The sequence below is a fragment of the Hippoglossus stenolepis genome, chromosome 2 (genome assembly GCF_022539355.2).
Source record: "Hippoglossus stenolepis isolate QCI-W04-F060 chromosome 2, HSTE1.2, whole genome shotgun sequence".
In the NCBI taxonomy this organism is placed as follows: domain Eukaryota; kingdom Metazoa; phylum Chordata; class Actinopteri; order Pleuronectiformes; family Pleuronectidae; genus Hippoglossus; species Hippoglossus stenolepis.
Genome location: NC_061484.1, coordinates 30,596,770 through 30,614,127, shown reverse-complemented (window position 1 = coordinate 30,614,127; position 17,358 = coordinate 30,596,770). Strand labels below are relative to the sequence as shown.

At 43.9% G+C, this 17,358-nt stretch overlaps 1 protein-coding gene across 4 annotated transcripts in view; it reads right to left on the bottom strand.

The window, feature by feature from the left end:
- ttbk1a (tau tubulin kinase 1a) overlaps window positions 1-17,358 on the bottom strand; it is a 35,278-nt gene that overhangs the window by 13,564 nt on the left and 4,356 nt on the right. For 2 of the 4 annotated variants that reach the window (XM_035141956.2, XM_035141985.2), the window contains exons 2-15: window positions 16,953-17,033; window positions 12,854-13,012; window positions 11,755-11,902; window positions 11,211-11,284; window positions 10,807-10,947; window positions 10,514-10,618; window positions 7,313-7,378; window positions 6,766-6,858; window positions 6,059-6,184; window positions 5,826-5,980; window positions 5,297-5,507; window positions 4,927-5,099; window positions 4,442-4,782; window positions 4,063-4,244 (exon numbers count right to left, since the gene is read on the bottom strand). In XM_035141956.2, coding sequence (XP_034997847.1) covers window positions 4,063-4,244; window positions 4,442-4,782; window positions 4,927-5,099; window positions 5,297-5,507; window positions 5,826-5,980; window positions 6,059-6,184; window positions 6,766-6,858; window positions 7,313-7,378; window positions 10,514-10,618; window positions 10,807-10,947; window positions 11,211-11,284; window positions 11,755-11,902; window positions 12,854-13,012; window positions 16,953-16,955 — 1,977 coding nt within the window. In that variant the 5' untranslated portion in view covers window positions 16,956-17,033. The remainder of the gene's footprint in view (window positions 1-4,062; window positions 4,245-4,441; window positions 4,783-4,926; window positions 5,100-5,296; window positions 5,508-5,825; window positions 5,981-6,058; window positions 6,185-6,765; window positions 6,859-7,312; window positions 7,379-10,513; window positions 10,619-10,806; window positions 10,948-11,210; window positions 11,285-11,754; window positions 11,903-12,853; window positions 13,013-16,952; window positions 17,034-17,358) is intronic. The other 2 variants (XM_035141965.2, XM_035141976.2) reach the window with 1 other exon arrangement.

The window sequence follows — 17,358 nt, the reverse complement described above, 5'->3', positions numbered from 1 at the left end:
TTTTATGATATAAAATATGGTCGAGGTGACAAACACTGTTGTTGTGTATGTGGCCAAGCAGCAGGCTGCTCTTACATTCAACCCTGAATAAAACCTTGAAAATGTACGACCTATTTTCTTTTGACAGTTTCCAAATCCTGAACTTTTCTCCAGGATCATGAAAGTAAACAGATTTTAGGACTTGGACTGACTCCTGTCATATACACATTGTTTAAAAAGAGACATTCATGGCTTTGTTTGAATAAAATACAGCTGCGATTGATGCAGCATGAGGTTGAGTTACTATCTTTGACAAACAGTGAGAGATACAAGTCGCAGAAATCACAAGGAAGTCCTGCAACCAAAGAAAAAACTGTCTCAGCGAAGAGAAACAACCACCGAGCAGGAAATGTGTCAAACCACGACCTCAGAAACGACCTTCAGGTCGAACCGACGTCTCCGACAGAGTCGACAAGAAACTGACAACGAGTTCCTCCAAACTAATCTCCGCTGAAGAATCGACTGACGTTACTTTCCACCACTGGAGGCAGACGTTGGCAATTAAAGGACAGAAGGTTGATGCTGAACTTTTTGGGCTAAATTGGTAAACAGCAGCTAAAGCTAGTTAACGTTGGCTATGTAGCAATAGCACCACACCTCTCCTCCCTCCCCCGTTTCCCTCCTCCCAACCCAACCAGTCAAGGCAGAGGCCGTTTGTCTATGTTAATGAAGGAGACTTTTCTCAGGGCCGCATCCTTCAGAGGACTCAGTCCACGAAAGATCCGACAGACGATTTCCTGTTTGCATAACTAGCTTGTCTCGCTCTTACCGTTGCATCTGTAGCTACTTTGAGCTGCTGCACGTTATGTAGCTCAGCCACCCTCATAGCTTGTTAGCTTTGTTTCTGACACTGAATCCTGGGCCATGTTAGCCCGAGAAGGAGGATCCTCGAGGTGGATCCATCGTTACTTGGGAGCTGAAGGACACAGACGTGTTCGAAGGGAGCTTTCAAAAAGAGACAATATGGTAGTCGCCTTCTACTGCCGCCTCAAAGTACGCAGCCCCTGAATTTGGACACAGTTTGTATTACTTTCCTCACGACTAGCACATTTCTTTCCCGCCTACAAAGAAACATTCCCTCTGCTGGACTGTGGGAGAAGCTGCTTTTATTACTGAGTCCGACACGGCTACATTCCTAAATGTGTTTTCGCAAACGTTCTTTAAACAAGAACAATTCTGAAATTGCCAGCACAACAGAATCCCACGAAAAATCAAGTGTTCCCCACACATCACAGCTTTCATTCAAAAAGCTGCTGTGTCATCACGAGGGGAAACCAAAGAATCATTTTTACGACCCTAAGAACATCAGTATTGGCCGATTCTGCAAAACTTTGGATTACATTCAATATCAACTTATTACAATATCTGCACATAGCATCTGCATTGTGGAACCATCATGTTATGGGTGGGCAACTGGATACGGTTAGTGAAGAATGAATGGGCTGTTCAATTTCAGGCATGTGACAGGACAGAAAGTCAGACTCTCACATCCAATGAACGTTGGTACTGGACGTATGAGTCCAATATGGAGGTTAGTTCCTGGGACACTGGGCTTCATTTTTTACCCTGGTTTGTTTGTAATAAATTTACATTTGCTCAACGCAGCCACAGGATCAGTATGATTGTGTGTGTGTGTGTAACCAGGTAGTGAAACAGAGTCACTCGTATGTGTCAGTGAACAAGAGAAAACACAGCAGAGCAACAGAGGATGAAACATCATCAACATCCTGACATATAAACATCATGGCAGCTGCAGCTGTTTCACATTCACTCATTCAGAATTTAACCCCGGAGAAAGAAATGGGAGAAAGATTAACACTCAGTTCCAGTGGCGAGGAAAAGATGGCCGCGCCTTTCACACAGCGGGACGACAACAACAGGCTTTTATGTGTCACAGGCAGTCGTGGAAAAATCAAACCATTGATATCACCAGGCTCAAAGTAAATCAGCAGCTACATGTTACAACTGAACCAAACCTGTCAGGTCAGGTTTAGTTCAATCAATACAGTTAAAACTATTCAGAGCCACCTGGATACTAAAGTGTTGTGTTCGCTTCTGTTCTTATAGAATCTGTTCACAGTTTATTCATCAGTGTTTGTGATCCTGACATTTCAAGATGAATCAGGATCTGTGATTTTCATTAACTACAGATCCCCTGAGACTTTGGTTAAGTGACGAGACGCTGGTTAGCATGCTAACTTCAGTAGAAGCAAAGACGTAATAAGAATAGAAGTTGGGGAGTTAACGAATGAAGTCGGATGAACTTGAAATGTTTCTGCTAATGCTAACGTTGGCTCCTTTACATGAGCACAACAAATTTATTCCGTAGATCTTCGGGAAATATTTGGTTCTAGTAACTTGGTGATTTGGTCTCTGTCTCGTGGTGAATATTTCACTCGATAAACCGTTCACTTAAGAGGGGGAAGGTTTTGGTTGCGAACACAACGAGTGCGTGTGACAGGCGATCATCTGCAGACAAACTCCTGCAGGAGTCCGTCGGCCTTCTTCACCGTTTGAAAGACAATCCAGCATGAGCCCAGAAGTTTAGCTCATTATCTTCAACAGCAAATCACAAGTGGTCAAAAAGTTGTTTACGACTCCTTCATGACCACGCAGACAATTTACTATCACTGTAGGACAGATTCTTACCATTGTTAAATCATTATTTGATTAATATTTCTTGATTTAAAAAATCCAGTTTCAGAGAACTTAAATTATGTTTTTATAGCAACATACCCCATTATACATTATCTCAAAGCACTTTACCTACTAATGCAATAATAATATATATATAATAAATAATTGATGAGAGAAACCGTTTCCACACTTTTGAAGTAAAATACACAATGAAAGTTTAACAATAAGAAAGTATTGTTACACGGAGGAAACCACCCTTTAATGACTGGGCCATAGAAACAAGGTAACAGTGCTACAACAGCTTTGATCTCTGAACAAATGCAGAGCTGGCTCATCATTATTTAAGGCAATGAAATGAAAATATGAGCATCGTCTCCTTTGATGACGAACTTCATTCACAAAACCTACATGAAGAACGTGAACAGCAGGAGGAGTTGAACCTTGAGGGGAAAACGCCTCATTACCTCCTGATCTGTCTTTGAGTCTTAGGACTGAACCGACAGCCCCTTGGTCAGGAGCTACATTTTTAACTGCAACTTAGAAACTATTCCGTTTGACACAGTACAAACGTAGCTGAATGATCAATATTGCTGGAAGAAGAGAAACCTGGAAATCGGCAGTACCTCAGATCACGCTGGATTTGTCCTTTAAAGGGAGAGTTCACTGAAAAATGAAATTCACCCATCATCTACTCACCACGATGCCGATGCAGGGGTGGGTGAATTATTTGAGTCACTTAAGGAGTCTCAGGGCTAAACTTTGTTGCAGCCAAGGCGACCTCTTCTCCAGACGTAATAAAACAACAGAAAAAACACGACACAAAGCTAGCGGACGTAGCCACACGAACACGGACCCCGGGGGCGAGAGTGTGTGCCGTGTTCCGTGGTGCCCGAGGGTACGTGAACACGCCTCCGAGGAAGATATCAGAGACATTAAGGCTAAAAACTCGGTGTAAATGACGTTGTTTCCTGTGGAATTTGACCGTCGGGACTTGGGGACACTTGATGACACCACAGGAGCAGCATGGAGGCATGTTGTGTTTTTCTGTTGTTTTATTACGTCTGAAGAAGAGGTCGCCTTGGCTGCAGCACTGTTTCCCCCTCAGTGTTTTGTGGACTCAAACACTTCACGCCCCCTCCATCATAGTGGTGAGTAGATAATAAGTGAATTCTTATTTTGATGTGAACTATCCCTTTAAGCTGCATGTTGACGACAGATAAATGGAGCAGTAGCTGCTGAACAGCGCCTCTTACGACCGTGTCTGTTATAGACAGCTGGTCGTCAGAGTAACGGATGTAAACAGCAGCCTTCCACGCCGCTCATCTGTCCACCAACATGCCGTCAGAGAGCTCAGCTCTCCTGTGATTGGTTGGCTGGTTCTCTTACCGGTCTTTGAGGTCCAGTGGGATCCGACTCTCTCCGACGGGGGCGTCCTGATGGCAGCGAGTGACAGGGCGACTGGGCGGGGCTCCCACCACTCCTCCTCGACGCCTCCTCCTCTGTTAGCGTTAGCATCCCTCGGCTGCTTTCCCTGGTGTGAGTCTTTGGACGAACCACCAGTTCCCCTCCTGCAGGAAGAAAAGGGTGTAAAGAGGGTGGTGGTGGCAACAGACTTTCAATTATCACTACGTTTACTTAGTGTTTGGGGTTTTGGTTTTGTGACTCTAAGAGATTTGCGTCTGTGTTTGTCTTGGAGCAGAACCATGTGGCTGGCAAGCCTTCTCTTAGTTTCTGTCAATGTCCAGGTGTATGCAGAGTCTGTTACCTGCTGCCCTGAGCCTCCTCCGCTCCTCCTGCTCCTCTAAGGGACGCAGCTCCTCCGGCTCCTCATCAGTCGTCCCCGATGTGGTCGGTTGGAAGTCTCGTAACTCCGTCTCTTTGTCGATGATCACCCACTCTTTACTGTCAAAGTCCTCCTCCTCGGCCAGTGGTACAGAGCGGATGAAGGCGTTGCTGTGCGCCTCCTGGTCGACGGACGCCACCGAAACCTCCTGGCGACCACTGACCTGTCGATCCCCACGGCAACCGGGGTCGATGGACAGCATCTGTGCAGGTTGGGAGGAGTAGACGTGACGAGATGGGGAGCCGAGGATGTCCATCCTAGACCTGGAGGACACACAGACAGACATGTGGAAACTATTGTGACTCTAAATTCACCGAAGACAGTGAGGACAGTGTGTTTTTCACATTTAAACTTGTGTTTAAGACTCCAGCCCTGAAAGCTCCTGCTGTGCAACAGTTTAACGTCACCTCTGTCCGTAGCCGTCGAGCCGACCCTCAGCAGCAGACAGCCGGTCAGATTCAGGGCTGTTGACCCGGCGATACCGTAAAGACCGACCCTGACCTGTCGGTGACTCCGGGGCTCCGCCTCGAACTGGCGACACCGGACACACCGCCCGACCCACCTCCTCCTCCTGAGCCCCCTGAAGATCGACAGCATGACAGAAAGAAAAAATGGAAATAAATTGTTTGGCAACTCAGTTTTTATCATCAAAGGAATCCAACGATGGAATAAAATAGATAATGAATAAATAATTCATGACTATTACTTTACTGGTTTCTGGTTACACCAGCACAAACATGTTTTACAGCTTTACTACCAACACTGTTCACTTCAGACCTTGTTCAGGCTGATCCTGAGTCTGTTGCGGTTGAAGTCTGTGTCCTCCCAGGCTTCTCCCGTCTCTCCGGTGTGTTGGACACCCGTCTCCCCGGGGGCTCGACTGGGCGGGGCCGGGGGGGCGTTCTCCTGATCACTTAGATGTTCGTCCTGCAGAACATCGTCGGTGTTCTCCCGCTGAAGATCTCCAGGAACTGGCGTCACGATGGCTCTGTGGGACAGAAACCGTCCATACACAAGTGTTGTAATGTGTCGTATGTTTTATTTATTCTGCTCGTTTCAACAAACAGTCGAGATGATTAACTCAATCATACTCTGATGAGAGACAACAGGGGTTTTCAGAATAATTTGAGTTTATTAATACCTGTCTTATTTTGATAGTCTGGGGTCTTATTTTGGTTTATCTGAGAAGTGGGAACGCAGCGACATTAAGTTAAACGGTGTCGGACATTATGCTGAATAATTACGCTCAGCTCTGGTTTTGCAGGCGTCACTAATGTTGCTCGTGGTTTGGTTAGTTGGTTCTTACCCCACCATGGCGGCGGTGGGTCGGGTGTTGTGCTGTGGTTGGGTGGAGGCAGTGGTCGACAGCGTGACGTCGCCCCCTCCCTTCTCCCAGTCGAAAGGCTCGTTCTCCGTGATGATTCGCTCCTTCATGCTGTTCTCGAACACCGACATCAGCAGCTGGACAGAAAGAGGAGACAAACTCGTTAACCTGAAGTAAAGACGCAGACAGACCGCACATGGTTCTACAGTGAGTACCTGGTAGTCTGGTTTGGTGTAGTAGTCCAGGGCCAGGACATGGTCCAGGAAGATATTAAACTCTGAAGGCATGTGTTTGAGCAGCATCCGATGGTCGTAACGCTCCTTGATCTGACCAACTTGTTCCTGGAATAAAGAGAACAAAGAACACTCTCAGCCGCAGACTAGGATTTATTTACAGTTTGTGATATTTTATCTACATCAAAATAACAATCAACTCGTCCCATATTGTTAATAATTTAGTTGGTTAACGAGGAGGTGGAATCTTGTTGTAAAGCAGCGAAACCTGCATTCATTGATAGTTTTAACAACTTGTTGGTCAAGCAACAAACATATAACATATTATCTAATAAAGTAGGTGTGTCTAGTGTGTCGTCTCTTTTATCTCTGTGTTTGGTCTCCACCTCCTCCTGAGGAAACGTCACCAGCTTGTACTCTGATATGCTTTGTCAAAAGTGAAACAACTTAAAACAGTAAGAACAGTTTAAAGTGGAATATAAAGGCAAAATCAAAAGCACAAAGAACTGCCAAAATAACTCTGAACTCCTTCGGGTTTAACTTTATAATTGATTTAGAAATAACCTGGTGTTCACAAGTTACAATTCAGTGCCATATTGTCTGAATTAATTTTTGCCATTTTGTTGTTGTTAGCGCAGCAGTGACCGGATGGTTTTTGTGTAAGCGGAGTTAGTTCTTGGTACCGTTACCTTATCTTTGATCTTTCGCCATGGCAACTGTCCGACAGCGAACTCCACCAACATGTAAAACAACGACCACAGGTCGTCATGGCGACCCATTTCCTGGAGGAACACACAACGGTAAATGTAGAGTCTGACGATGAAGCTTCTGATTTAGACGTTTAAGGGAAGTTCTTCATTTTTTATACACTTTTTCTTCTCGATAATTATGAAAGTGCGTCAGATATTCATGTTAAAACACTGATAAAAACACCTCATTATATTTGTGAAAGTCTTTGATAGAACATTCGCATCACTTGTCAGCAACAAACAGGGATTTGTCTACAGAAAAAACATATTTATTAAATATAATTAAAAACTTTGTTGCTATAATAACATATAATATAAAATCATATATATATAATATAATAAACACTTAAAAAAAATGACATAGTATCTGAAAATACTGAGAATTAGATATTAAGTCATTATATTGACATTAACATTTAACATTTCTCATCACACTGGAAGGAGTGGACGTCCATATTTTTTACATATTTCAGAAAATGTCACTGACCTTGTTTTTATGAGCGTTGACTGAAGCGTAACGGACCGTCCCTCTGAAACCTGCCACAGTCCTCGGCTGAACACAACCACAAACAACTTTAGACGTCGACAAACGTCTTCATCTCAACTCAGTAACTCATCTTATATTTCTAAATGACATCCTGCTGCTCAACAAATCAAACACAAATAATTCAAACTAAAACTGATTTATATTTACCCAAAACAAAATCTGGCAAATCTGGCACCAAACAAATAAAGAAGAAAGTAAAGACGGACGTTTTGTTCTCTTCTTCTCTCGCTCCAGTTGCCTCAAGTGTTTTTGTCCTTTATTGATCTTGTAAAAATGTTTGCAGCTCCGTCAGTTTGGTTTTTATTTCCACTCGTCTGCAGCTCATTTAAAAACAGCAAATTAATAAAGTATATAAATCGATAAACTGACTGTAAATATAGATTTGTCTGTGTGAGATATATAAAGTCCTACATATTATTAGACCCCTTCACAGACACAGGGATGATTTTTATCTTTATGTGCCAGTTTTATTTTTCAGGATATTCTGGGAGGAGTGTGTTGTTGTAGTTTTCATTCTGACCACAAGAGGCAGTGGTGCAGCACCACCCTAGTCTAAAGAGCTAAATCGGATTAAAAGTGTTCAGTATTTCTTTCTGTGATTTCTCCATGAAACACATTTTTCCAGCTTTTTATTTGCTGTTTTGGTTCATATTTTTCTTTTGTTTAAAAAAATAATAAATCCTGTTTGTCCCATTAAGACTAAAGTGGAGCAGCTCATCCTCCTGTGGCTGAAATGAGTATTACAGCAACAATCGCTTGACAAAACTAGAATGTCTCAGTAAAGAAGAAATATTTAAAAAAGGATTTGTATAATATAAAAGACTTGGCTGGTGATGCAGTTGTGTCCTGTCTGTTGCTATAGAAACCACTCACATCCCTGGGTAACCATGGAGATGATGGAGAAACGGGAGGCATGCACGTCAAAATCATAAGTCCAAAGGAACTGTAAGAAACACAAAAAAAACACACAACACTGAAACGTAAAGGATGAAAATAAAAACACAAATTTCAAAACAAAGCAACAGGAACTTCACAGAACGTAAATCATAGATAAAAGAACTGATGGGTGATCAATGATCAATACAGACTGAACGTCATGCAAACCGAAACTCTACAGAACCAACGAGGAAAACCTGCAGAGTTTTAAATGGCCGAGTGAAACATGAAACATGAAGTTCCGATGGAGGCGCTGTGTTCGCTGACGTTTGGGTTCAGTCAGAGACGGAAGCAGCAGATCTATTTATTCCATCCAGATGATTTATTCATCAGCAGAGTCTCAGAGCGGCTTCACGCTAACAGCCCAGAGAGATCTGATCCTGTGACAGGACCAATCCCCTTGAGCCTGCACGCCAAGCTCCGCCCCGTCCGCAACTGGATTATTGACTTCCTGACCAACAGGAAGTAGCGGAGGCAGTTTGGCTCCGGCCCGTCTGCACCACATCACGAGTTTGTGTCCTCTAAATGACTCCGCCTCCAGCCACGCCCACTGGGGCCCATCTCAAATCTATTAAAGGACATTATGTCTCCTGGAACTTTATTCACTACATCAGTAAAATGGTTTTCCCAGTTCATTGAAACGCAGCATTAATTTACTGCAGCGCCGTCACTTTGCTTTTGTAATATTATGACTTTTTCTCGTAAAATTACGACTATATTCTCGTCATATGATGACTTTATTCTGGCTCCACCTCCTCAAACCATCTCCACGTAAATCAACAGTAAAACATCTCTCGTCTTTATTTTACTCGTCACTTCAGCTCCTGACGATCACATTGAACCTGATCAGAGCTGATGTCACTCTGTCAGAGAGGGAGAGAGGGAGAGAGGGAGAGAGAGAGAGAGGGAGAGAGAGAGAGAGAGAGGAGAGAGAGAGAGAGAGAGAGAGAGAGAGAGAGAGAGAGGGCGATCCTCCTGAAGCTGACTCAGCTGGAGAGACAGAGAGAGAGAGAAGAGAGAAGAGAGAGAGAGAGAGAGAGAGAGAGAGAGAGAGAGCGAGAGAGAGAGAGAGAGAGAGAGAGAGAGAGAGAGAGAGAGAGAGAGAGAGAGAGAGAGAGAGAGAGAGAGAGAGAGAGAGAGAGAGAGAGAGAGAGAGAGAGAGAGAGAGAGAGAGAGAGAGAGAGAGAGAGAGAGAGAGAGAGAGAGAGAGAGGAGAGAGAGAGAGAGAGAGAGAGAGAGAGAGAGAGAGAGAGAGAGAGAGAGAGAGAGAGAGAGAGAGGGAGACACTGGGAAACAATGGAGGATGGGTGGAGGAGAGGACAGTGAGAGAGAGAGAATATACTGAGAGCCTAAGGTCTCTCGCCCACTGACGCATGTAAGAGCATCAAATATTCATCTCACTGCAACAGACGCCACACAACACTGCAGGAGGAGGAGGAGGAGAGGAGGAGGAGGAGGAGGAGAGGAGGAGGTAAATGTGGGGAGGAGAGAAAAAGAGGAGGAGAAGAAGAGGAGAGAGGAAGAGGAGGAAGACTATGAGGAGTTTGACGGTGGAAGCAGCTGACGTACTCACTAGGCTAAAAATAGCTCAGTTAGATAGAGAGACATAGAAAATGAATGATAGAAATGAAAAGAGAGAGAGAGAGAGAGAGAGTCCACCAGTCCTGACGACCAACAACGACACTGTTTAACACCCTTTCACAATAAAAGCCTTTTCCATCCAGAAAACTGCAGAATTCAGCATCAGGATCTTTCAGATATCTGATCAATGATTAATATAATTTATAATTGATCAGAGTGAATCACTGACACAACTCTATGAACTAATGTGCTGCAATGCAGTAAACACACCCTGCACCTCCGAGCCTCTGACTCTTCACTGGTTTCTTTTGAAGAAGCTAGCCTCTAATGTTTGTTTTGTTTATTCAGATTTCTTGTGTTCAACTTTCTTTTATTCCAACGTATTAAATGTTCTTTTATTTCTTTTATTGTAAATCATAATCTGCACTGAAATAAAATCTTACGGTAATTTAATTCTTGTTATACAAATGCAGAATTAAAAGTTAAAGTATTTCAGTTGTCAGTGTGCGTTTGAGTTCTACTCAGTGAATCTTCGTAAAAACTGCGTAAGTTGGTTTTAAGGAGCTTCTTGAAAACAGCCGTTGGTGAACGAGGCCTATTGTCGGTGTCGATAAAGTTTCTCACCGGTCGGACCTCTCCGGTGGTGTTGGTGTACTGACGTGCCAGACCGAAGTCCAGCATATAGCACTTCCTGTAGGTGGAGGGAAGCCGGCCCATCGCAAAGTTTGACTGTGAAGAAAAACAACACAAAAACATATCTTATTAATTTATAACAAAAATGCTGCTTTTATTTACTGACGCTGATGTGCTCGTTTTGCGAGGTCATTTGTTCGCAGCCCAGATGTCAAATCCTTAAAATCAACTTCCTGTCTATCGTCACTCTTCGCTCAGGAAGAAACAATGTGTGCCCGTCGTACCGGTTTGATGTCTCGGTGCAGGAAGCCCACTGAGTGGATGGCCTCGATGGACTCCAGGATCTGCTTCCCGAGCCGCAGGGTGGTGCTCATGGTGAAGGTTCCTCTGGGCTGACTCCTCCGCAGGTCGGCCAGGTTACGACCCTGCGGCATAAAACACAGGGACGCTCACACACAGACAAACTAATCCAGGTTGTAGGTGGAAGCCAACTAGCTGTCGTCCCTTTGAGTCCAAGTGAAGATATGAGCCAGATTTAAAAGAATTCCCTCGAGATGTTCCTGATAACGTCACAAGGCAAAACGTGTTTGAGAGGTCACAGGCGTTGAGATATCGTGTTCACGAGAATGAGACGGACGGACAACCTGAAAACAGCCCCTGGCACCTGTCAATCACACACTGGACTCACCTGCAGCTGCATCACCACGTAGTTGAACTTGTCGTTTCTCCCGCAGCCAATAAACTTACAGACGTGGTTTTTACCTGAAGAAGAAAAAAGAAAAGAATTAAAGGTTCATTCACATCTGGTTCGATGTAAAGAAAACTCACATCCCATCTACCCTCTGTTTACTACATGTTGTGTACTAATGTCACTGGAGTACTTCACATGTTGTGTTCTTATGTCACTGGAGTACTTCACATGTTGTGTTCTTATGTCACTGGAGTACTTCACATGTTGTGTTCTTATGTCACTGGAGTACTTCACATGTTGTGTTCTTATGTCACTGGAGTACTTCACATGTTGTGTACTAATGTCACTGGAGTACTTCACATGTTGTGTTCTTATGTCACTGGAGTACTTCATATGTTGTGTTCTAATGTCACTGGAGTACTTCATATGTTGTGTACTAATGTCACTGGAGTACTTCATATGTTGTGTTCTTATGTCACTGGAGTACTTCACATGTTGTGTACTAATGTCACTGGAGTACTTCACATGATTTGGCGCTCACCCTGCAGCTTCTTCAGCACCGCCACCTCCATCTTCAGCACCTGTTTGGGCTGCTGGGCCGACTCCACCTTCAGCGCCACGTTCTCCCGCGTCAGCAGGTCCAAGGCCTCGTAGATCTCCCCGAACCCGCCCCCGCCGATCTTCTTCAGCTGGGACACGCATGACAAAGTTTGAGTCGCTGCTCTCACAACTACAGGATTCAACTGCGGCTTCAGCCAACGTCACAAGTGAAACACGTTGTAGAGTGGAATTGAGATTTCAACCATTTCAAGCAGCATGTTGTTATCATTTCTTTATTCTTCTCCTTTGTTTCTCTCTGGCTTCTTTTCTTTCTACCTTTCTTCATTTATCTTTCTTCTTCATCCTCTGATCCCTTTGTTTCTATGGTCTTTTCATTCATCCTCCTCTTCTCCTTATCTCTGTTCATTTTGCCTCCCACCTTCCATTTTCTCCACCTTTTCTTTTAATTCACTGATTCATTCATTTTGTTTTGTGCATTTAGATATTACTCATGTTGTGGGACCTGTTTGTACACTGACATTACGGGGACGGGATCTTCTTATGGGGACAAAGAAAAAAACAAGTGGGTATATAGTAGGTTAGATTAAGTCTCCTGGAGAGAGAGTGTGTGTGTGTGTGTGTGTGTGTGTGTGTGTGTGTGTGTGTGTGTGTGTGTGTGTGTGTGTGTGTGTCCGTGCAGTGGTTCCGTGAACACAGTGAATTGATCAGTGAAGTGCAAACGGCCTGCAGGCTCCACACTGCGATGTGATTGGCTGAAACTAGAGCTGCATTATGTAACTTTTTATCTCAGAAACAAATAGAAGCTCAGCTTTGATTTATATAAAAATGACTTTAACTCCTGAATTAACAAATTAAAAATCAACATTAAATGAAATGATACTATTTAAACATGTAGATAAAAAACAATAAATTAAAGCACGGTATTAGTTTCAGTCATAAAACAAGTTAATGCACAATTATAAATATATTGAAATAATAAGCTATAATAATTTTATTTTACAAAGGTATTCCAAAAAAAGAGATAAAAACAATAAAGTTGTGAGAAAGCTTTTAAAGGACGTGGAGGTTTCCCGACTCACCACTTTCCATCGGTCCTTGACCATGCAGTTGGGCGGCAGGATGTCGGCCTGCTCGGACGTCCCGTTCATGTTGGCGTTGTCCTGGAGGCTGGGGACTAGGCACTGCATCTGCCAGCCAGACAGAACACGAGCAGCTCCCAACTTAAAAGAGCCATTTATCTGAGAGGAGGAGAGGAAGGAAGGGAGGAGGGAGGAAGGAGGAGGGAGGAAGGAGGGAAAGCAACAGAGATTAGTGAATAAAAGTCTTGTTGCCGGGAGACTCCGGTCGAACCACAGCTCTATGTCATCAGTCCAGTTTAATAACAGGCATTAAAGATGGCCGACTGCCGTTAGAAGCCATTCTTCAGCTGGATCAAGCTACAGGCCGGTGGGGGGGTCAGGGGTCAGGGGTCAGGGGGTGTGATGGTATTTGCAGTAACTGGAGCAAATATCATGTCTGCAGAGGAAGCAGTCGGACGCTCTGCTCATATTGTAACTGCAGCCGCAGGTTCGATGCCGCCATCAACACGACCAAGTCATCAGGCACCAGAACAGGCTGGTTTCAATCAATCATCCCAACTAATAACAGGAACACGCAGAGGAACACGCAGAGGAACACGTGATCCCACACACGTCTGATACAGGAACACGTGATCCTACAGACGTCTGATACAGGAACACGTGATCCCAACGTGATCCCACACACGTCTGATACAGGAACACGTGATCCTACAGACGTCTGATACAGGAACACGTGATCCCAACGTGATCCCACACACGTCTGTTACAGGAACACGTGATCCTACAGACGTCTGATACAGGAACACGTGATCCCACAGACGTCTGATACAGGAACACGTGATCCCAACGTGATCCCACACACGTCTGATACAGGAACACGTGATCCTACAGACGTCTGATACAGGAACACGTGATCCTACAGACGTCTGATACAGGAACACGTGATCCCACAGACGTCTGTTACAGGAACACGTGATCCCACAGACGTCTGTTACAGGAACACGTGATCCTACAGACGTCTGATACAGGAACACGTGATCCTACAGACGTCTGATACAGGAACACGTGATCCCACAGACGTCTGATACAGGAACATGTGATCCTACAGACGTCTGATACAGGAACACGTGATCCTACAGACGTCTGATACAGGAACACGTGATCCTACAGACGTCTGATACAGGAACACGTGATCCTACAGACGTCTGATACAGGAACACGTGATCCCAACGTGATCCTACAGACGTCTGATACAGGAACACGTGATCCCACAGACGTCTGAAACAGGAACACGTGATCCTACAGACGTCTGATACAGGAACACGTGATCCCAACGTGATCCTACAGACGTCTGATACAGGAACACGTGATCCCACAGATGTCTGATACAGGAACACGTGATCCCACAGACGTCTGATACAGGAACACGTGATCCCACAGACGTCTGATACAGGAACACGTGATCCCAACGTGATCCCACAGACGTCTGATACAGGAACACGTGATCCCACACACGTCTGAAACAGGAACACGTGATCCCACACACGTCTGAAACAGGAACACGTGATCCCACAGACGTCTGATGACTTTCAAACTCAACAAGAACACACTGAACTTAAACCTCAAAACGTTTGTGTTTCAAGTTAAAGAACACTTTGACAGTTTGGGAAATGCACTTAATCTTTTTCTCATGTCAGTTAAATGGTTTTTAAATATGATGCTTCAACCAGACAATTAGCTTAGCCTAGCATAAAGACTGGAAAAGGGTGGGGGCAGCGAGCCTGGCTCTGTCCACTCGACCACTACAAACCCTCCTAACATAATAAATCCTGTTCGTTCAATACGTCTATAACAGAAATATAAAGTGACAAATTACCAAAACGGATGATTCCTCCATTTTCAGTTTCTATACCAAACTGAGCGGACTATCTGCCGCTGTAGCTTCATGTTCATCATGCAGACATGAGTCGTTTAGATCTGATCCCTCTGCTAGAAAAGAGATCAAATGTTTCCCAAAATGTCAAACTATTCCTTAAAAAATATAAAGAATGACTAATCCTGATGAGGGCTGAGACCGGAACACTGTGAGAAACAAAGATATTTCTGTATCGTTTCATTTTACAGATCTGTGATTTCTAAATCATTTCCTCCTTTTGCTCTTTCAGAAACTTCAATTCCTAGAAAACAATTTTTGCCTCGTTTCAGCAGGAGAATCGATCATTTTCAAACGATACTCACAGTGAACAATTGGTGCTGTCGTGACAAATAACTGGTTTTGTTATTTAGTCACAAGAGAAGCAAAGTATCATTTGTACTATGGGTCATTTTTCTGCCCTGAATCTGGACTGGCAGGTAGCGTTCACCCCCGAGTTGAGTACTTGCTGTAGTTTGGGTCGAGTGAGCTCTGCCTGACAAGACAAACTCAGGGGGAAAACGTGGGTTTGGAGAATGAAAGGAGCTTAATTGCTCTTTTTTCCTTCTTTTTTTATTCGACCAGACTAAATAATGTGTGTATTGGTTGAAAGTGGGTGAATTGTTTCTTTGGTAAAAGAATAAGATCCTGTAGCAGCTGATTAATCAGACTGACACACTGTAAATGGATCAGTGCTGGTGACCTGAGTCTCAGTGAGCATCACCCTCGCTGACGCTCTGTCGTCACGTGTCAGCTCTAGCTCGACCTGAACTGAACTCGGCCTCTTCCTCTCTACTCGTACAACATTTCTGCTGTTTTCAGTTTCCAGTGGATTCGTGGGGGGAGCGTTAAGATTAAAGTAATGCATGTCAACCCATGCTGTTCTGCATGCAATGCCACGTCATCAGTGCATGCAGAGCTCAGGCGGACTGCAGGTAACATGGAGAGTGTCCACGACTGTTTCCAGTCAGACCAGCGTTGAGCAGACGACTGGGAGGGAGCAGGAGGAGGCTTCTCTACAGCTGCAGTGATACAGCTCCATTCTTCATCATCATCATCATCGTCACACCAGCAGCCGGAGCCACTGTTACACTGGAGATGCAGTGAAACCTGCTGCAGGCCTCAACGCTGCTGAGCCGCCAGTCACTGCAGAGGGCGGGGCCACACAGTTTCCCAGAATACACTGCAACAGCATCTAACATGGAGCTTAACTGGCCAATCACAGCTGCTGTAATACTGTCAAATAATACTTCAATATAATGTAACATACTGAGCAGTCATAATATATTAGAACATAGTAAATGTAAAATATAAAATAGTCCTGTATAAAAAATAGATAGGTTATAGATTTGTACTGTATAACTTAGTACTTCAGATTCAGTAGATTAATACAGTACAGTACATCATGTGTTATAGTATACAGAATGTAGATTAGTACCTGTACGGAGTATCATTATAATAAGGTTAGAAGTAGAGCTTCACCGATATGGATATTTTACAGTTTAACAAGAAACATTAATATAAATAACTATAAATAGGAAGAAGTAACACAAAAACAACCAAATATTAAGAATTCATTTGAGACTATTAATATTATTTAATGTTAAATAAAAACATAACTATATATCTTTGCTGCATTGTTTATTCTATAAAATAAGTTTTCTTATCAGCAAACACATTTAACGATATGTCGGCAAATTTTTATTGTCCAACCAATAAATCAGTAGGACGATGTTTAGATTATCAAAAGTATGTCATGGTAAAGTTGAGCATTGTGTAATATACTTTAATGTCATGGTTATTTATTGTAATGTATTGTCATATCTTATTGTATAGTTTTGTTTTGCTAGATAAAAGCCCTGTAGTGTAGAATATATAGTAATATGCAGTATAATGAGCATCGTGGTATAAAATGAGAGAAACTCTGTGGCTCAGCAGTCGAGCGTTTTGTGAAAGCGTCTCAGCAGCAGAGTGAGACATCCTCACACTCTCTCTCTCCTCCTTCAAACCTCAGGCTGCTCTTCTTCTCCTCCTACTCCTCTTCTTCACCTACACTTCTACCACTCTGTTCACTACGGGGGGAGGAGGGGGAGGGGAGGGGCAGTGGGGGGGGGGGTGTGCTCTGCCAAGAAGCCGGGTTTTTGCGTCATTCCAGTTTTGACCTGATGGAAGTCAGTCAGAGCTCACCATAGTTCTGAGCTCCCGGAAAACCTGACGGCTTACAACAAATCCTGAGCGGGACAAAACCCTTCCTGTTCCTGTGTTAGCCTACAAGCCAAAACAGAGGGTAAGAGGGTACAGTTAACCAGGATCGTGGCCGTCCCACCTGCACACACAGGCTCGAACTGTGATGTCACAGGGGAGGGTGGGGGGGTGGCGCATGGAGGGACACCACCTTCAGATCCTCACACAGTCAAAAAATGTATATAACCGACCAGAACTTGGTTATTTTCCTTTTCCACGTGACGCCAAACACGCTACGACAAAACTAACGTGGACGAACACGTCAACGCAGGACCAGAGATGAAACACGTTCCAGAGGATGAAGTCTACTGCTACCATCTACAGGACAAACTTTACATTTCTGTTTGTT